The 18,101-nt window shown below is 36.5% G+C and overlaps 3 protein-coding genes across 3 annotated transcripts; 2 read left to right on the plus strand and 1 right to left on the minus strand.

Annotated features, from left to right (window-relative positions):
- Positions 1–679: 679 nt before the first annotated feature.
- Positions 680–1,588, minus strand: LOC147919629 (uncharacterized). The gene is made up of 3 exons (XM_087504030.1): positions 1,479–1,588; positions 1,132–1,388; positions 680–1,042 (listed from the first exon to the last, which is right to left on the minus strand). Exons 2-3 carry the CDS (start codon positions 1,276–1,278, stop codon positions 680–682), a joined length of 510 nt encoding a protein of 169 aa, XP_087360156.1. The 5' UTR covers positions 1,279–1,388; positions 1,479–1,588.
- A 2,716-nt stretch (positions 1,589–4,304) lies between these two features.
- On the plus strand, positions 4,305–5,282 carry LOC104771574 (uncharacterized). The gene has a single exon (XM_010496118.3). It carries the CDS (start codon positions 4,474–4,476, stop codon positions 5,185–5,187), a length of 714 nt encoding a protein of 237 aa, XP_010494420.1. The 5' UTR covers positions 4,305–4,473; the 3' UTR covers positions 5,188–5,282.
- A 469-nt stretch (positions 5,283–5,751) lies between these two features.
- LOC104771575 (homeobox-DDT domain protein RLT2) lies at positions 5,752–13,333 on the plus strand. The gene is made up of 18 exons (XM_010496119.3): positions 5,752–6,525; positions 6,631–6,763; positions 6,857–7,294; positions 7,406–7,485; positions 7,576–7,974; positions 8,060–8,149; positions 8,233–8,397; positions 8,485–8,707; positions 8,819–8,919; positions 9,036–9,122; positions 9,209–9,361; positions 9,458–9,613; positions 9,690–9,899; positions 9,988–10,617; positions 10,704–11,798; positions 11,919–12,023; positions 12,105–12,356; positions 12,424–13,333. The coding sequence occupies exons 2-18, from the start codon at positions 6,634–6,636 to the stop codon at positions 13,216–13,218; spliced, it is 5,109 nt and encodes a 1,702-aa protein (XP_010494421.2). The 5' UTR covers positions 5,752–6,525; positions 6,631–6,633; the 3' UTR covers positions 13,219–13,333.
- Positions 13,334–18,101: the final 4,768 nt, after the last annotated feature.

An 18,101-nucleotide genomic window follows, 5' to 3' on the forward strand; every position in this document is an offset into this window, starting at 1 on the left:
CATCAGAAACTAACTCCACTTCTGAATTTGGTCTCCTCACTTTTGCATCTCCAATCTTTGATACTTCTATCCATACCTTGCTAGCGTTTGGACCTAAGGGGACAAAGTGGATTTTGTCGTCTGGATTGGTTGAACAAACTCTGCCTTCTGCAACTACTTGTCCTGAATTATTACAATCCAACAGCATGCACTTTTTCTTTCCATCTGATTTGGTGGTGTTGATGCTGCAACTTACAGTCTATAATCCAAATAATTCAGACACTTATATCAGAAGTGAGCATCAACAAGAAATATAAACTTAAGCAATAGATAGAATTGTTACCCGGGTGATGTTGCTATTGGTGATGATGTTCTTGTTGGATGTATAATATTAGTCAACAATATCTTCTTTATTGACCATGCGATAAAGGCATCAAGTGCATCACCCATCAAGACCATATCATCAGTAGGTCTCCATAAATAAGTGTCATGTTTAACGATCTTCTCAACCTTTACGATTGCAGCATTAGGTCCGAGACAAATATTCTTGGCCTTTTCTTTCGGATCCATTGACCACAAACGACCCTCAGCAACTACTACATCCTCCGAATTCCAATCAAAGATGATGATTTTATCAAGTGATGCCTAAGTCATTCAAAAAAATGACATATTTAAAATCTTTCTACAATCTCATAATAATTTAAGAGTCAAAGTAAAACATTACCGATGAACCAGCTGATTGATTTTGAAGTGGGGATGTTGCATCATTGTCCAATATCATTTTCTCAGTTGACCATGCAATTTTCGTTCCCACAGCATCCCCAAGAGAGACAACCATGGTGGTTGGCCTCCATACAAATGCATCTTTGTTAGTTACAGATTTGACAACGACAGCTGATGCATTAGGACCAATTGCAATACGACCAATCTTGTAATTTGGTTCGGCTGAGCAGAACTCTCCTTCCCCGACAACAACATCATCTTCTAAACACCAATCCAGAAGTTGACACCTAGGGCCAATTTGGCTACCATTACTAGCCTCCGATGCAGAAAAATCATGAGACTGTGGAAAGAATAATAAAGTTAATACAAACACAAACATACAAATTAGCCTTATCATCAAGCACAAGATTTAAAATTAACTATACCAACCTTCTTTCCTTTAGCCAAGTCACGAACTACATTTTGGAGATCTTCAATTTTGGTGATCAATTCCACTTGTGTTGCTTCGAGCTTCTGGACATGGGCGTCTCTAGCCTGAATGAATGATAGCTTTGTAGCAGTAACCCCTCTGCCCATACCTCTAACCTTCCAGACTTGTCTTTCCCTAAGACTTTACTGACAGCATCCTCTTTAATACTAGTGGTAGATGTGGAACCCATTTCACTATCAATGGATTTGATTTGTTCCTGCCACAAAGAGTTAAAGAGGATTATTGTATGCTATACGAAGAAGCATTATTAATTGAGTGAATTGATTTCTGATCCTATTTCACTTACAATTGTTTCTACAAATTCTTGTCTCACTGGTTTTCCGTCCGAATGAGTGTGTCCTTGCTATCCAAACTTTGCTCTTACTCACCTTGGACGGGTCAGAACTCTTCTTCTTCTACAGATAACAAAGGTAATTTGACCATACCATCTCATGAGCCATACCATCTCAGAAATATCAGAAATAACTCAGTAAGATAATTTGACCATACCATCTCATGAGCCAGTCAAGTCATTCTTTTGCGGCTGGTGGTGTGTGGAATCTGCGCCTTCCTGAGTTGCCTAAATCTTTCACTTCGAACCTACCAAAAATCAATCTGTCTTTGATAGGAAAATATCTTAATACCTTGGTTGGTATCCCCTTTTTCTCCTCACCAGTTTGCTTATCCCTCTCCCATCTTGAAACGCTACACCTTGGACAGCTTTCCATAGCCTCGTATTCCTTCCGATATAGAATACAATCGTTCTTACATGCATGAATCATATCATATCCGAAGCCAAACATCTTCAGGAACTTCTTTATCCCATATGTTGATTGCGGGAGAACATTATCCGTGGGAAGCATATCATGAATCATCGTCAGCAGCTGATCAAAATAGTTCTCTGACATTCCACTCTTCACTTTGAGTCGGTAAAGCCCCATAATTGCAGACACCTTCGTGTAGTTGGAGTATAATGGAGTTTCAGCATCATCGAGCTTCTTCCTAAACTCAGACTCTTCTTCACTACCACCATCAACAACATCTGCCTGATCTACAAAGTAGCTCGTCGGTTGAGAATCACCATCAAAGAAAGCTGTCCTAATCAAGTCATACGCATCTAACTCAACTTTCAGATCTTTAGCTGAATTATCAGTCTTAATATCCCCATGCTTACTCCAACATGAATTTCTCTTGTATTTCTGATCCATAGCCCTAATCACTAAATGATCCAACACTATAGCTATCGGCTGATGGCACATATTGCGGCAATCTATACAGGGACAAAACATGTCACTAGGATTACCCAATCTCAGTGCAGATGCATGCACAAAATTAGTTGCCCCTATCTGAAACTCAAGGCTGGCCCTTCAAGTGAAAAAAAATTCAAAGGTTAATTCTTAGAAAAGGAAAAATATATAACAAAAAGAAAAGAAAAAAGACAAGTTCATACCTTGGAAGCCAGACCCAAGACTTGTCCATCTTACAAAACCACCAAAACTCGACCACGAACACAGTGTTGAATCGACCACGAACACAGGGTTGTCAAACTATATCAATCAAAAACACAGATCGAAGAGAACAAGAACTTAATAAAAAACTAAAACTCCTAAATAATTACTCACCAGATGAAAAGATCTAAGTCTTTGCGAACTTAAAAAATACTCTGTAAAATTGAAAAAAAACACTAATTAGATCTATATTCCCACACATAACGCAAATTTAGAACAATATTAAGAACGAAAACGCAAATTTACAGTACCTTCAACTCAAACAAATCCTGAAATCTGCATGCAAAAGAACAAAAGAAACGAATCACCTTCGGTTTGATAAGAATACCAAACAGTGATTACGATTTGATAAACGATTCGATTAAACAAAAGAAACGAATCACCTTCAGTTTTCAGAAATCGACGAGTGAGGCTTCGAGTGAGGCTTCGAGTGAGGCTCCGATTGACAGATTAGAGATGGAAAATTGAGAAATCCGACGAGTGAGGATCCGATTGAGGCTCCGAGTGAAACCAAACGAATGAGAAATCCGACGAGTGAGGCTCCGAGTGAGGCCAAACGAATCCTTTAGAAATCGACAAGTGAGATTAGAGATTGAAAACTGAGAAATTAGAGACTGAAAAAAATGGAGAAGGTGTGACGAGTGAGAAGGTGAGGCGTTTGGAAGTGACTGAGCCGAGAGAAAATTCTAGATCTATTCCTTTTTTTTTCTTTTTTTTTTCTAAAAGGCGGGCATTAAAAAAATTATTGGCGCTTTCCATTTCAATAGTATTTTTATGAGATATGCTATTAATTGATACCCGCGAAACCCAAAAAATTTCAGCGTCAAAATTTTTAAGTTTGACCAATGCATTTATAGCGTCTACTTATAAATAAACGCTATCTATAATTTCACGTTTATTTAACATAGCATAAAGCGTTAAAACGCTATCTTCTTATGCTATAAATACACGATTTTCTTGTAGTGTTAGTTATGGAAATGAGATAATTTTTCAGATTAATATATTTAAATAGGAAAAAAATGAAGTTAGGTTGATATAATAGTTTACACTCATTTTTTCTTAATACCCAGATAATTTGAGTAACCAGAGACTTGTGCTTTAAAATTATATTTAAGAGAAAAGAACATTTCTGATTGTTGAAGAAAACAAACACATATACTGTATCCCTCCCTTGACCCAATAAAAGAAACATGTAGGGCAACTAAATTTACTGTCCATTTAGGACAAAATATTAGACCAACTACCAAACTTTAGCTTTTGCCTATGACATCGTTTGTATAACCTACTAATAATGTTTGCACGAACTCTGTAATGGTTATGTGTCTATAAACACATTTAACTACAATGATCTCTATACAATTATTTTATGTGCTGTGTGCATTATGTTTACGACCGAAAATATATGTATGATAAGTTTACAACATGTGAAACTTGCGTAGAAATGTATAATTTTGAATTTGTATATGATGGCGTAGTGGATCTCACATGTTCGATGTGTATTTCCCATTGCGAACAAATTCACTACTTGTGTTTGGCCACTTGGACGACCACATTCTAATCAGTCATCATCATCAAAAACCCTAGTTAAAAATCCTAACAAAACAAAAAGAAAAAACCACTCAAATTCTTTTTATCTCAATGCTCAAAACTGTGGGTTACATAGCAAATTCAAGCCCATAAAAATAAGCCCATTAGTAAATAAAACGAAAGCCCTAATTTCCAATACACCACAAAGTGAGAGTATAAGAGAGAGAAAGAAAAAAAAAAAAAAGAAAAAAAAATCGAAGAAGAGAAATGAAATTTACAGATTCTCCGGTGATCGATCTAACGGTGAACGGAACAAAACTCTCAATCCAACAAGACAATGGCTCGATGCACGTCGGTACATCCGTATGGCCATGCTCACTAATCCTCTCCAAATTCGCCGAGCGATGGTCCACACTAGACTCATCATCATCAACATCTCCAAATCCATACGCTGAACTCTTCGATTTCCGCCGCCGTCGCGGTGTCGAGCTAGGAACCGGATGCGGAGTCGCCGGTATGGCTTTTCACCTACTAGGTCTAACGGAGATCGTGCTAACAGACATCGCACCAGTCATGCCGGCGCTAAAACACAATCTGAAACGGAACAAAGCGGCGCTAGGTAAATCTCTGAAAACCTCGGTTGTTTACTGGAACAATAGAGACCAGATCTCGGCGTTGAATCCGCCGTTCGATCTCGTGATCGCGGCGGATGTTGTGTATATCGAGGAATCTGTAGGGCAGTTAGTGACGGCGATGGAGTCGCTGTTGGCGGATGATGGTGCGGTGTTGTTAGGGTACCAGATTAGGTCTCCTGAAGCTGATAAGCTGTTTTGGGAGATGTGCGACGTCGTTTTCAGGATTGAGAAGGTTCCTCATGAGCATCTTCATCATGAGTATGCTTATGAGGAAACTGATGTTTACATCTTTAGGAAGAAGGCTAAGAAAGTGACTGAAGAAGCTGAATCAGAATCAGAATCATGAAGCTAGTTTTAGAGTTTCTATGTAATGTTGTGTTGTTGTTGTTACAATGAAATGTAATTTGTTTCTTTGCTATAGAAAGAAAGATTTTTGAATTATCTCTTATTGTCAATGTCACAACCAAGCACCAATGTTGTTGTTATATGAGCGTTCCGGTATTCGAATTGGTTCAAGTTCATGGATCCTATGTTAAACTCTCAATGAGGGGGAGTGTGTTCATGAGTGTGGCTTATTCGACATCACTGCGGAGCGGTTGCGGTAAAAACACAAAGTTCACGTTACAACATCAGTACCAAACATGTAATTTTAAGTTCACACTTGCCAGTGTCTTTGACCTAAAGCATAATGAATGTCATTGACCTAAAGCATAATGAAAAGTTTTAAAAGTAAACGAGATTGTTAATGGGCTTTTTAAAGAACCGAACCAATGGAACAACAAAAACATATGCGGTCGGTTTTATTACCCAAATGGCAACGTCAGGTCCAAATCCAAACAGAAGCGACAAAACACAAGTCCGAAGAAAGAAAAGAAAAAATATTTAAAAACCAAAATTTAATTTCAAGAGAGAGAGAGAGAAACAAAGAGAGAGAAATGCGAGCCCTGAATCAAACCCCCTCGATTTTCCCAAAAACCCACCAAAGAAAAAAAGAACAAAAAAAAAAAAAAAAAAAGAAAAGAGCATATCTGACAATTCACCAAACAACTCTCTCAAAGTCTTAAAAATTAAATTTTTACAAAAACCTTTTTTCTCATTTCTTTTTTCCTCCTCCTCTCTCAATCAATTCACAATTCAATATCGATTTCTTTCTTTTTAATATTTTCAATTAAAAAATTTCCAAGGGAGAAGGAAAATATTATGATTATGATAGAAATGAATAGTCAGAAAAGAAGCACTACTGTTGTTGTTGGTGTTGTTCGTTCGTTTGTAGCTGTTCTTCTTCGTGGTTTCTTATTACTATTATTTCTTTTAATATTAAAAGTGTTCTCTTCGTTGTTTTTATTAATGATCTTGTCGATATTGCTAATGTTTAATGTTTTTGATTTTATTTGTGTGAAAATTCCCAATCACATTCGCATTAGAGAGAGAGAGAAAGTTTTTTTTTTTTTTTTCTTCTCTTTTCTTTTTTGGTGGACAGATTTTTATTCTTCTTTACTTCTTCTCCTCTTTTTCGTCAAACCAAAATAATCAAATCCTTCCCCCAACCCAACCCAACCCTTTGTGGTTCTTCTTCTTCAGATATGTTCTTCTCTGAGCAAAACCCACAAATCTTTCTTTAGTTATCTCCTCAAAGTCTCAACCTTTTTTTGATCTGTGTCTCTGTTTCTCACCACCATATTAAGTAAGTCTTGTTTTTTTTTATAGTCAATTTCATGTTTTTTTTAGAGTGGTTGTTGATTCTAGGGTTTCTAATTTTGGGATTTGGGGATTTGTTTGTTTTTTGCAGGAAATGGAAGGTGGGTCTGATGAAGCAACTGAGAAGAATACTAAAACACCACCTGAAGAAGGTGGTGAGAGTAAGTCTAAACGGAAAATGAAAACTGCTGCTCAGCTTGAAGTTCTTGAAACCACTTATGCAGGTTGCTTCTTGTTTCTCATTCTTCTTTAAAAGTTTCTTTATTTTTTATTTTTATTTATTTTTTAAAGTGAGTGTTTAATTTTGTGTTGGTCAGCTGAGCCTTATCCTTCGGAAGCTATAAGAGCGGATCTTTCAGTGCAACTGAATCTTTCAGACAGGCAGTTACAGATGTGGTTTTGTCACCGCCGGCTTAAAGACCGGAAATCTACTACTACTACGCCTAGCAGCAAACGTCAGCGTAAGGAGTTGATTACTACACCAATGGCTGTTGAATCCCCTAAACCAGCCGTCAATGCCGCTGATTTGGTGGCGGGAAATGAGTTTGATTCTAGGAGAGCTGCTCGAGTTAGTGGTAGTGGTAGTGGCAGTGGTGGTGTGACTGTTGTTAGGCGGTTTAATGAACCCTCTTCTGCTGAGGTTAGAGCTGTTGGCTATATGGAGGCTCAACTTGGAGAGCGTTTGAGAGATAACGGACCCATTCTTGGAATGGAGTTTGATCCTTTGCCTCCTGGTGCATTTGGCATGCCTATTGGTATATACACTACATTCTGCTTCTTAGAATTGATTCAAATGTTGTTCAGCTAGCTATTCACGCACTTACTAACCGAAATGAAAATGTGTATTTGTTTTTGGTGTGTTACAGAGATGCCAAGCCATCGTAAGGCTACTAGACAACCTTTTGAGACCAGCTTATATGTTCGATCCGATGTCAAACCCAGTAAAGTTAGTTTTGTTTCATGTTTTGTTGTTACTAGTTACTACTCAAGTCTTTTTCTCCTTTGTTCTCAGTAATTTGTCATCTTCTCTTTATAGGATGTGAGGCCTATTCGTGAATATCAGTTCCTTCCTGACCTGCCATCTTCAAGGACTGACCATTCCGAAAGAGTTTCACCGTCACATCATTATGGAGTTCCACTTGATGCTTCGGTTATGAGGGCTACAACGGTGTCTGCTGGACATCGGGATGGCTATAAAGTTTCACCTCAGATACCAAATTTGAATCTTGCAACTCATCAAGGGAAGCCAGGGCATGTCTATTCGCCTAACTTGCCTGAATATGACTCACCGTATCAGAAAAGCTACATGGATACTCCTGCACAAAGAAACTTAAATGATCACCCGATTCATGAGGATCCTTTTTTGAAATCAGAGAGAGAAGTTGGTAATGAGGATGAAGATGATGACGCCCTGCAATTAGAGAGAAAACGCAAGGTTTGTAAAAAGGCTTTCTCTGTGACTTTTTTGCTCTGTCTCTAATTGTCCTCATCATTTTTTCTCCCTTATATACTCACTGTAGAATGAAGAAGCAAGAATATCTCGGGAACTTGAGGCGCATGAGAAGAGAATCCGAAGAGAACTAGAGAAACAAGATATGCTGAGGCGAAAGGTCTTTGTTTTGATCTAAGCTAAGCACATACTCTAGTAACTGCATTTTGTTGTTTGTTTTCATTGTGTCAATTGATTATGCAGAGAGAAGAGCAGTTAAAGAAAGAAATGGAGAGGCAATATCGTGAAAGACGGAAAGAGGAAGAACGTCTTTTACGTGAAAGGCAGAGAGAGGAAGAGAGGTTTATGAAAGAGCAGATGAGAGAGTTGCAGCGAAGAGAGAAGTTCCTGAAGAAAGAAACAATGAGGGTAATGTGAAATATGCGCTGCCTCTAAGTTTCTTGAGTACTCGGGTGAAATGTTGTTTCCTCATTTGCACCTCTTATTATGAATTAGGCTGAGAAAATGCGACAAAAAGAAGAGATGCGTAGAGAAAAAGAGGTTGCAAGGCTTAAAGCTGCTAACGAGAGGGCCATTGCTCGTAAGATTGCAAAGGAATCGATGGAACTTATTGAAGATGAACGCTTAGAACTCATGGAGGTTGCTGCGTTAACCAAAGGATTGCCTTCAATGCTCGCCCTTGACTTTGAAACTCTACAGAATCTTGATGAATATAGAGGTGAATCATTAACTCATTCTATCTTAACTGTCATTTATATTTTTTTAATTCTTTGCAACTAGCTTTTGAGAATTCTAGCTTACATTCATCTCATGGATTATATTCTTTCAGACAAGCAGGCGCTGTTTCCCCCAACATCTGTAAAATTGAAAAAGCCCTTCACAGTCAAGCCATGGAATGGTTCTGATGAGAATGTTGCGAATCTTCTAATGGTGACTTTTCCCATCTAACTTATCGTTAACAAACTTGACTATATACATAGAGACGATTCTTACTTTAGTTTAGTCACTCTCTTAACTTGTTTTTAAATTTGGTTGAAATCGTTTAGGTGTGGAGATTCTTAATCACTTTCGCGGATGTTTTTGGTCTTTGGCCATTTACCCTAGACGAGTTTGCACAGGCATTCCATGACTATGTAAGTGTTTCTCTATCTCTCTTAAGTTCATACGTTTAGATCTAAATAGGATTGCTTATCTAAACTGTTCCTTGTTGGTCGTGTAGGATCCACGGCTAATGGGAGAGATACACATTGTTCTCTTGAAGACTATTATCAAAGATATCGAGGGTGTTACAAGAACGCTTTTAACTGGTGTTGGAGCAAACCAGAATGCTGCTTCTAATCCCGGAGGGGGTCATCCTCATGTTGTGGAGGGTGTAAGTTTACGTCATTTTTAGTATTTCTTTCAATTATAATGTAAATATTTCTTCTATTCTACCTAATGTAAAGTATGATGATTTTTTGGTGATTAGGCATATGCGTGGGGTTTTGATATACGCAGCTGGAGACGAAACTTGAATGTTTTTACATGGCCTGAAATCTTGAGGCAACTCGCTCTCTCTGCCGGGTTGGGGCCACAACTGAAGAAAAGGAACATTAAGACTGTATCTGTTCATGATGAAAATGAGGTGGGTAATCTTTACAGTATCCCATTAAGTTTGGGTTTTCAACTATATTGTGACTCCTGTTTCTCTTCAAGTGCAGGCCAACAACTCTGAGAATGTGATTTTCAACCTAAGGAAAGGAGTAGCAGCTGAGAATGCTTTTGCTAAGATGCAAGAAAGAGGACTTTCTAATCCGAAACGTTCACGGCATCGTTTGACTCCAGGCACTGTTAAATTTGCTGCATTTCATGTTCTATCTCTTGAAGGTGAAAAAGGTTTGACCATTCTTGATGTTGCAGAGAAGATTCAGGTAAAGATGGCCTAAATATTGTTTCTCTTGAACTTATTATTTAACTACCGTGTTGTTTCATTCTCGTTTGCTTTCTTAATGATCACAGAAATCAGGATTGAGGGATCTAACTACGAGTAGAACACCTGAAGCCTCGGTTGCTGCTGCATTGTCACGGGATACAAAACTCTTTGAGAGGGTAGCTCCTTCTACGTACTGTGTTCGTGCTTCCTATAGAAAGGAAGCAGGTGGTGCTGAGACTATACTTGCTGAAGCGAGAGAGAGAATACGTGCATTCAAGAGCGGCATTACTGATGTAGAAGATGTTGATGACGCTGAGAGAGAAGAAGACTCTGAAAGCGATGTCGGAGATGATCCAGAGATAGATTTGAACCCTAAAAAGGAAGATCCTGATGCTCTGGATATAGAAAACTCAGTCAAAGTTGAACCAGTGTTGGAAAATGGGAAGACCAAAGCAGGACTGCCTCTTACTCCCTCTCTCCCTGAGGATATTAAAGATGAGAAAAGAGATGACATTTTAGTTGATCAATCTCTAGAGGATGCGGTAGCAAACGATGCAGACAGTGCTTGTTTTGACGAGAGCAAACTTGGGGAACAGTGGGTTCAAGGACTCGTAGAAGGAGATTACTCGAATCTCAGCAGCGAGGAACGTTTAAATGCACTTGTTGCTCTGATTGGTATTGCCATCGAAGGAAACACAATCCGAGTCGCCCTCGAGGTATTTATTTTCTTATCTTGAACTTGCATAACATCTGCATTCTCTCTAGTCTTTTACCATAATCAGATTCTGTGTGTTGCGTGAAGGAACGGTTGGAAGTTGCGAGTTCGTTAAAGAAACAGATGTGGAGTGAAGTGCAACTCGACAAACGCTGGAAAGAAGAGTCTTTGCTTCGAGCGAATTACCTTTCATACCCAACAGCAAAGCCGGGGCTTAATATCGCAACCCCTGCTTCTGGAAATCAAGAAATTTCATCAGCAGATGTGACTCCAATCTCTTCACAGGACCCGTTGAGTCGTCCACAGATGGATGTGAATAACGTGATTGCAGGACCAAGCTTGCAGTTGCAAGAAAATGTATCTGGAATGGAGAATTTGCAGTATCAGCAGCAAGGGGGCTACACAGCGGACCGTGAAAGGCTGCGTGCACAGTTAAAAGCGTATGTTGGTTATAAAGCCGAAGAGCTATATGTATATAGGTCGCTTCCGTTAGGTCAAGATCGAAGACGTAATCGCTATTGGCGGTTTTCAGCTTCAGCCTCTCGAAATGATCCTGGTTGTGGTAGAATATTTGTGGAACTTCAGGATGGCCGATGGAGGCTCATTGATTCCGAAGAGGGCTTTGATTACTTGGTAAAGTCACTAGACGTTCGCGGTGTTAGAGAATCACATTTACACTTTATGTTGCTGAAGATCGAAGCATCTTTCAAGGAATCAGTGAGGAAGAATTTGGAAGCAACTCCCGGGGGGTTGTGTTCCATATCTTCTAGCTTGGATTCTGATACTGCAGAGATCTCCACGACGTTTAAGATCGAGCTAGGGGATAGTAATGCCATTGAGAGAGACAGTGTATTGCAACGGTTCCAGAGTTTTGAAAAGTGGATGTGGGATAATATGCTGCATCCAGGTGCGTTATCTGCATTAAAGTACGGTGCCAAGCAAAGCAGTCCGCTTTTTCGCATATGCAGAACCTGTGCGGGACTACACTTTGTTGAGGATATTTGCTGTCCTAGTTGCGGACAGATGCATGCTAGTCCGGATGTTGGTGAGTTGTGTTTTGCTGAGCAAGTGGCTCAACTTGGTGATAATTCGAGAGGTGGAGATACTGGCTTTATCTTGCGTAGCTCAATCTCGTCTCCTCTTAGAATAAGACTACTCAAGATTCAGTTAGCACTTGTCGAAGTGAGTTTTCCTTACTTCATTACATAAGTTACTAACTTATCCAGGCCAAACCATTTTTTGGTTCTGTTTGATACGGTTTTAGGACTAATGGGTATTGCAATTCTTCTTGGCCATGGACAGGCTTCTCTTCCACCCGAAGGACTTGAAGCGTTTTGGACAGAGAAACTTAGGAAATCTTGGGGTCTAAAGCTGTTGTCATCAAGTTCCCCGGAAGAACTTAATCAGGTTCGTATCTCCAAATTGTTGCAACGATTTCATAGTTTATCATGTGGACAGTTCTGATTCTGTGAAAACTGCTTCTTTCAGGTTCTCACAACGTTAGAGGTTGCACTAAAGAGAGATTTCCTGTCTTCAAACTTTGAAACAACTTCTGAACTCTTGGGTTTACCTGAAGAAGCTCTCCCCAGCGATTTAACTTGCATGGTTAATGTACTACCGTGGATACCGAAGACAACGGGAGGTGTAGCTTTGAGACTCTTTGAATTTGACAGCTCGATTGTTTACACTCCTGATCAAAACAACGATCCCCTAAAAGACAAAGAATCCGAAGATCTCATGGTAAGTATATAACAACCAATGCTGATATTTTCTTTATTCACACACTGAAAGTTTTCTTGTTTACAAGGGTTTGGAGACAAATCTTCTGAGAAACGTTCCAGAAAAGGATGTAATGGAGACTCCGGTGCAAGGTGGTTACATGCAAGAAGAGAACTGGACAGATCCTGGTTTAGGTGGTGTGTCGAGCTCTGGGAGAGGAGGTCGACCACCACGAGGACGTGGCCGGCCTCGTTCCCGCGGCAGTGGTGGAAATGGCAAGAAACCGGCAGTTTCTTCTAGTAGACCGCCACGAGGTGCAGCAAACACAAATGGCGAAACAATGTTGAGACCGAGAGCTCAACCACGGGGTAAAAAGAATGGACGGCGTAGCAGCACCAAAGGCCGGAAGAGACCGACGAAAGGAACGCTAGGTATATCTAATGAAGTAGTAGGAGGACGTCTGTCTAAGGAAGTTGCTGTAACCGCCAAAACCACTCTTCCTGATAACGAAGACGATTGGATCGAAACGCCTGAACTGCAGGACGATGACGGGGAAGCTAGCAGCTCAGGGAGATCGTTTCAGTATAAAGACTATGATGATGATGAGGTCATGGCTCCAATGGATGATTTTGATGACGTCGGTGAATCAAGTAAATTAGTAGGTAGGGGTGAGTTTAGCTTACATAGTGATGATGAATACGAAGAAGAAGACGAAGAGGAAGAGGAGGAAGAAGACATGAACACGAAAATGGATGTAGATTACATAAACGATGATTCATTTGGTAGAAGAGAGCAGCCGGAGATTAGCAACGATACAGCTCGGAAAAGGTTTATGTTCGATGATCCCGACCTAACATCTTCTTCCTCTTCTGATTATCGTTAACTGATTATTAGACAGAAACTACGAAGCTTTCTTTTTCTCTTTGTATTCTTCTTTTAGTTTAACAGTTTCACTAACCCTTTTCGTAAGGTAACGTCAATGTGACCATTTTGTCTCATTTGCATTACAAGTTTATAACTAGGTTCTGGTCCGGTTTAGCTCTGGTTAATCTAATTCTATTCGATTCAGTACCAAAATGAACTTTAAACCTTATCTCATGCAACACATGTTTCTAGAACTTGGTGTGTATTACAGTAGTAGTACTACCAAAACAGAAACCGTGAAATCTAGCTATTATTGTTGTGATTGTAAACTTGTGACGTTGTAACATTATTGTTGGTGTTGTACATGTTGTGTTGTAAAGTAGAGGAAAGAATAAAAGAATCAAAGAGTTTGGGATCTGTAAAGAGTGACATAGAGTGGGACTGAGAACGACGTCGTGCATATGTCTCTCTACGAGCTTACAGACAAAGAACTGCTCGCCTCTCATGGCACATATGAAAGACAAAACTATCTTCTCCACATATCACACCATCTCCTGATTTTTTTTATATTAGGAAAATATCATCTCAATCATGTAATGGAAAACTAGTATTTTAATCATTACATTTTCAAAAAAATATTTCATACCTTTTCAAGAAATTTCGAATATATCACTTCTTTTATTTTTGAATTTTTGTTTTACAAGTTTAAGATGGTGTCTTATATGTAAATTTACGACTTCTTTTGTAATCACTGAAAGACAAATTTCAAAAACTTTCCTTTTGTTTTAAACGGTAGCTTTTTTTTTTTTTCAGTTTAAACGGTAGCTTATGAGTACACTTGTTTGCCAAAGAAATTTATGTGTTCAATGCGCTTAGTTTCTTTATTTTATTTTATTTTATTTGTTGAGCTGAAATGAATTAAGTATTTTTCTTATATGATCGGAAATTTTTTTTTTTTTTTTAAATGAAAGTAAATGTTAAGTAGTTGACATTTTAGTAAATTATTTATCAGGAATTAGAAATATAAATAAAAATTTAAATATAATGATTGTCAAAACTCAAAACTAAAAAAAACGATCATAACGATATCGTGGAAATGCTGCACGGACTGTCTAAGGTGAGATTCCTTTTCTGGTTATTATCAGAATATGAATTTAAGAACTAGCTTTACTAAAATATAAATAAAAACTAAAAACTCAGAAGTAGCTTTAAATTTAAGTTATCCAATTTTTTTTTTGATACTCTGGAAAGTAACTATTATTGATATCAAATTATTCTTTAACAAAAAACAAAAATCATCTAAAATATACTGACATAGTAAATCAGTATTTCAAACTATATAGATTCATAAATATTAGTAATATATATTAGTACTACACATATTCACTGATAGTTCAAGTGGGGAATTTGCCTGGTAGGCTGGTACAATGGATTTGGAATGGTTATAAAATCGAGACTGATGGTCTAGTAAAAGAAACTATGATCGGAAATGGACAATATATATCAGAGTGATTTTACCTGACATGTTTCACTACGTATTTGGTATTCATATGTCCTAATTTGTTGAACAAATCCACCATACTACAGAAAGGTTCTCTGCGAAATAAACACCATATTGTGCATGTCCTAATGCCTTTTAAAATGTCCGACCACTATCTCTAGTAGTACATCTAAGAAAAGACCTTTTTCCACAGTATCAATTCTTTTTGAATTTAGATAGATTTTAGATATTGAAGGATGAACATAACAAAGTTTATGTAGTTAAGATTTAATCGGAAGCTGTTAGGAATTATGGATTCTCATTTCATCTTCAAGAACATGGATTAAATCAAGAAATGAAAAAAAAAAATATGTAAAATTTATAGCAGTTAACTATCAATTTGAGAGATACGCCTACTTTTTGTCGTTGTAGATTTAACTAAGATCAAAATTCGAGAGTTATAAGTTCTCTTTATCGTCATACTGTTCTCCTTCTTTGTGATAATGATAAGAGATAAGTATGAAAATATATATGTCTAATGAAAAACTCTATGGTAAACAAACATAAGTCTATGATATTCTTCATATTTTATGTGTTTTTGACCTAGTGACCATTTTGTTTACACACAAAATAAATCTTTAATTTTCTTACTTCAAAGCTAATGACCATTCAAAATGCTCTGATAAAAACTCGACACTGAAATTTGTCTCTACAACTAACAAAACAACATAATACTCCTTCTGTTTATTTTTTACTTGTCATTTCTAGAGTTAATTTTTTTGTTTCATATTACTTCTCTTTTTATATTTTACAATGCAACTATATAAATCAAATTATCAGTTTTACCGAATGAAATAGTGTATTAATGAGAAGTAAAACAAAAAAAAATTCATAATGTGTAAAATTGTCTAATATAAAACAGAGAAAGTGCTATATAAAAGATGTCACTCAGTTAGTATTTTATATAGGAGACACTAAAATTAATATTTTACAAACCATTGTAAAAAACTTTAAGAAAATAGAGGGTAGAAAAATGTTGGAAAATGGTGAAAAACAAATTAGTGAAAAAATCTGTTAGGTTCAGAGTTATCTTTCCAATTTCGAATAACACAAGTACGACGATTTATACATTTATGTCGAATGTCATTTAATTAAGAAAATGATATTCAAACTTTATTGATAGAAGTAGGACCTAAATGCCAAAAATGATAGAAGTAGGAGTACAATTCATGTCCCTCACAATTATGCGTCAGCTTAATTTGGTTTGATGGGCAATTAAAACGCATTGAATTATTTGTACTTCATAATTCTCATCATTATGACATAAATGTGTCGTAAGAATAATACCATTACTAGTTTATTGGTTTTCTATAATTTTTATTATGTTTGCGGGTCAAAAAAAAATTTTCTTACTTCAAAAAGCATATATACCTGATTAGAGACCTGTTTTAATTAGATAAAACACTATCCAAATTGATTAAACGTTTGAAGAATGTTACGTGCAGAACAATTTTGATGGCACATGTTTTTTTTTTGGGAAAGGTTTATATTATAGTATAAACCTTTTTGAAAAACATTTGATGCTACATGTTTTGAACTAAAGTATTCCAAATTGGTGGATTATCTCTTGTTAATCTATAGTGGTTTAGACACTTTTTTTTTTGTAAATATTGGTAAAGACTTCAATTATTACAACGCTCCACATGTGATTTGTATTTTTCTTTCCTTTTGTGAACCATTTTCTTTTTATTATTTGTCATATTTTTAAGCTTTGTTCTCCTCTCTCTTTCTCTTTGTTTGACTGTCTTCCTTTTATGAATAACCAATTTGATTAGTACGAGCAGCTTATTAGTTGAAATGTTTTAACATGTACGTTACCTACATGTATGTTACTTGCTTATATGACATATAATTGTAATCTTATGATTCAAAGTCAATTTCTTTGACATAATTCAATTCATATCCCAATAGTAATTAATCAAAACATGTAGATTGAATGAGATGGGAGGAGAAAGAGATTAAAAGGAAGCATTATCCAAATGTGGCTCACGAGAAGGTCAATTTCGACGCCCCCACTTGTCTCGACGTCTCGTCTCCATCATATTTTGTCTTTTTGTTTTGTATAAATCTGTGCATATCATTTCATTTCTTTTTTTTTACATATATTTCAATTTTTTTTTCTTTTCAATAATAGACCTCTCTTTGTGGAAGACTTTCTTTTTCATTTTGCTGATTTTTTTTGTATAAATAAAACAATATGTATATTAACATTTCACATATGAAAACGAAAAAGATGTAAAAACCTCCAACAAAATAAACGAAAATGATGTCGTTTGGTGAAGAGTAAGCATGATACGACATTTTCACATATTATTAGAACTCTCAAAATAATTGGAGTCCACATAGCAATAAAATAATAATGTAATATAAGAAAAATAACAAAATGTAGCCAGCCCCGTTGCACTGTTAATCATTTCAAAATAATATAATATACATATATGTATATATATATATATATATATATATATATATGAAATTAGTTAATAAAAAATAAAGAAAATAAAGATGTGGTTGAGATCTCACCACAAATATAATATACAATATGCACTCTAATATTTTTTTCAAATAGAAGCGTAATTCATATACAGCAAAACTATATGATACCAAAGAAAATTAAAATGTTAACTATACTATAAGCACAAAATTCTCAGTATGCGTATAAGTGACTAGCGAGTTTCTTCTGTAATATTTATAACCATTTATTTAGTTTAACTATTTTTTAATGAATCAAATGTGAAATTACATAGACATACATACCACTGTCCTCTTAATGTAATCCTATTAAACGTTACTTAAAAAGACGTTACGTCGTGAGTCGTAACGTACCCTTGTGATTAATTACTTAATGATAAATGGCACATTTACTGTCCTCTTAATGTAATCCTATTAAACTTTACTTAAAAAGACGTTACGTCGTAAGCAAGACTGGTCGTAAGTCGTAACGTACCCTTGTGAACAAACTACAAGAGTCACTTAATAACATAGATGCCAGAAAAAAAAATGTAGTAAACAATGTTTTTAACGCCAAGTAGCATCGTTTTTCAAAAATTTGTAACGCCAGTAGTTTGTTGCATATGCATTTGCACATGCACATATGGATAAAACGTAAATGTGGAAAATAACGCTATTGACGCCAAGTAGCATCATTGCTTTGACAAAGGTAGTATAAATTGTTAAAGCTTTTTGGATTTACACACCCACTAAACTTAATTTAAAAACATATACCAAAACAGAACTTTAACTGCCACTTTTTGGTCAAAGGATTTTATAAGTTATACAATTAGTGTTTCACCAAATTCGAGATTCGATTATGCAGTAAAAACAAGTGTGAATTATTAAAACAAACTTATCGAATATCTTTA

This window comes from Camelina sativa, chromosome 20 (genome assembly GCF_030686135.1).
Source record: "Camelina sativa cultivar CO46 ecotype springtype chromosome 20, ASM3068613v1".
Lineage (NCBI taxonomy): Eukaryota > Viridiplantae > Streptophyta > Magnoliopsida > Brassicales > Brassicaceae > Camelina > Camelina sativa.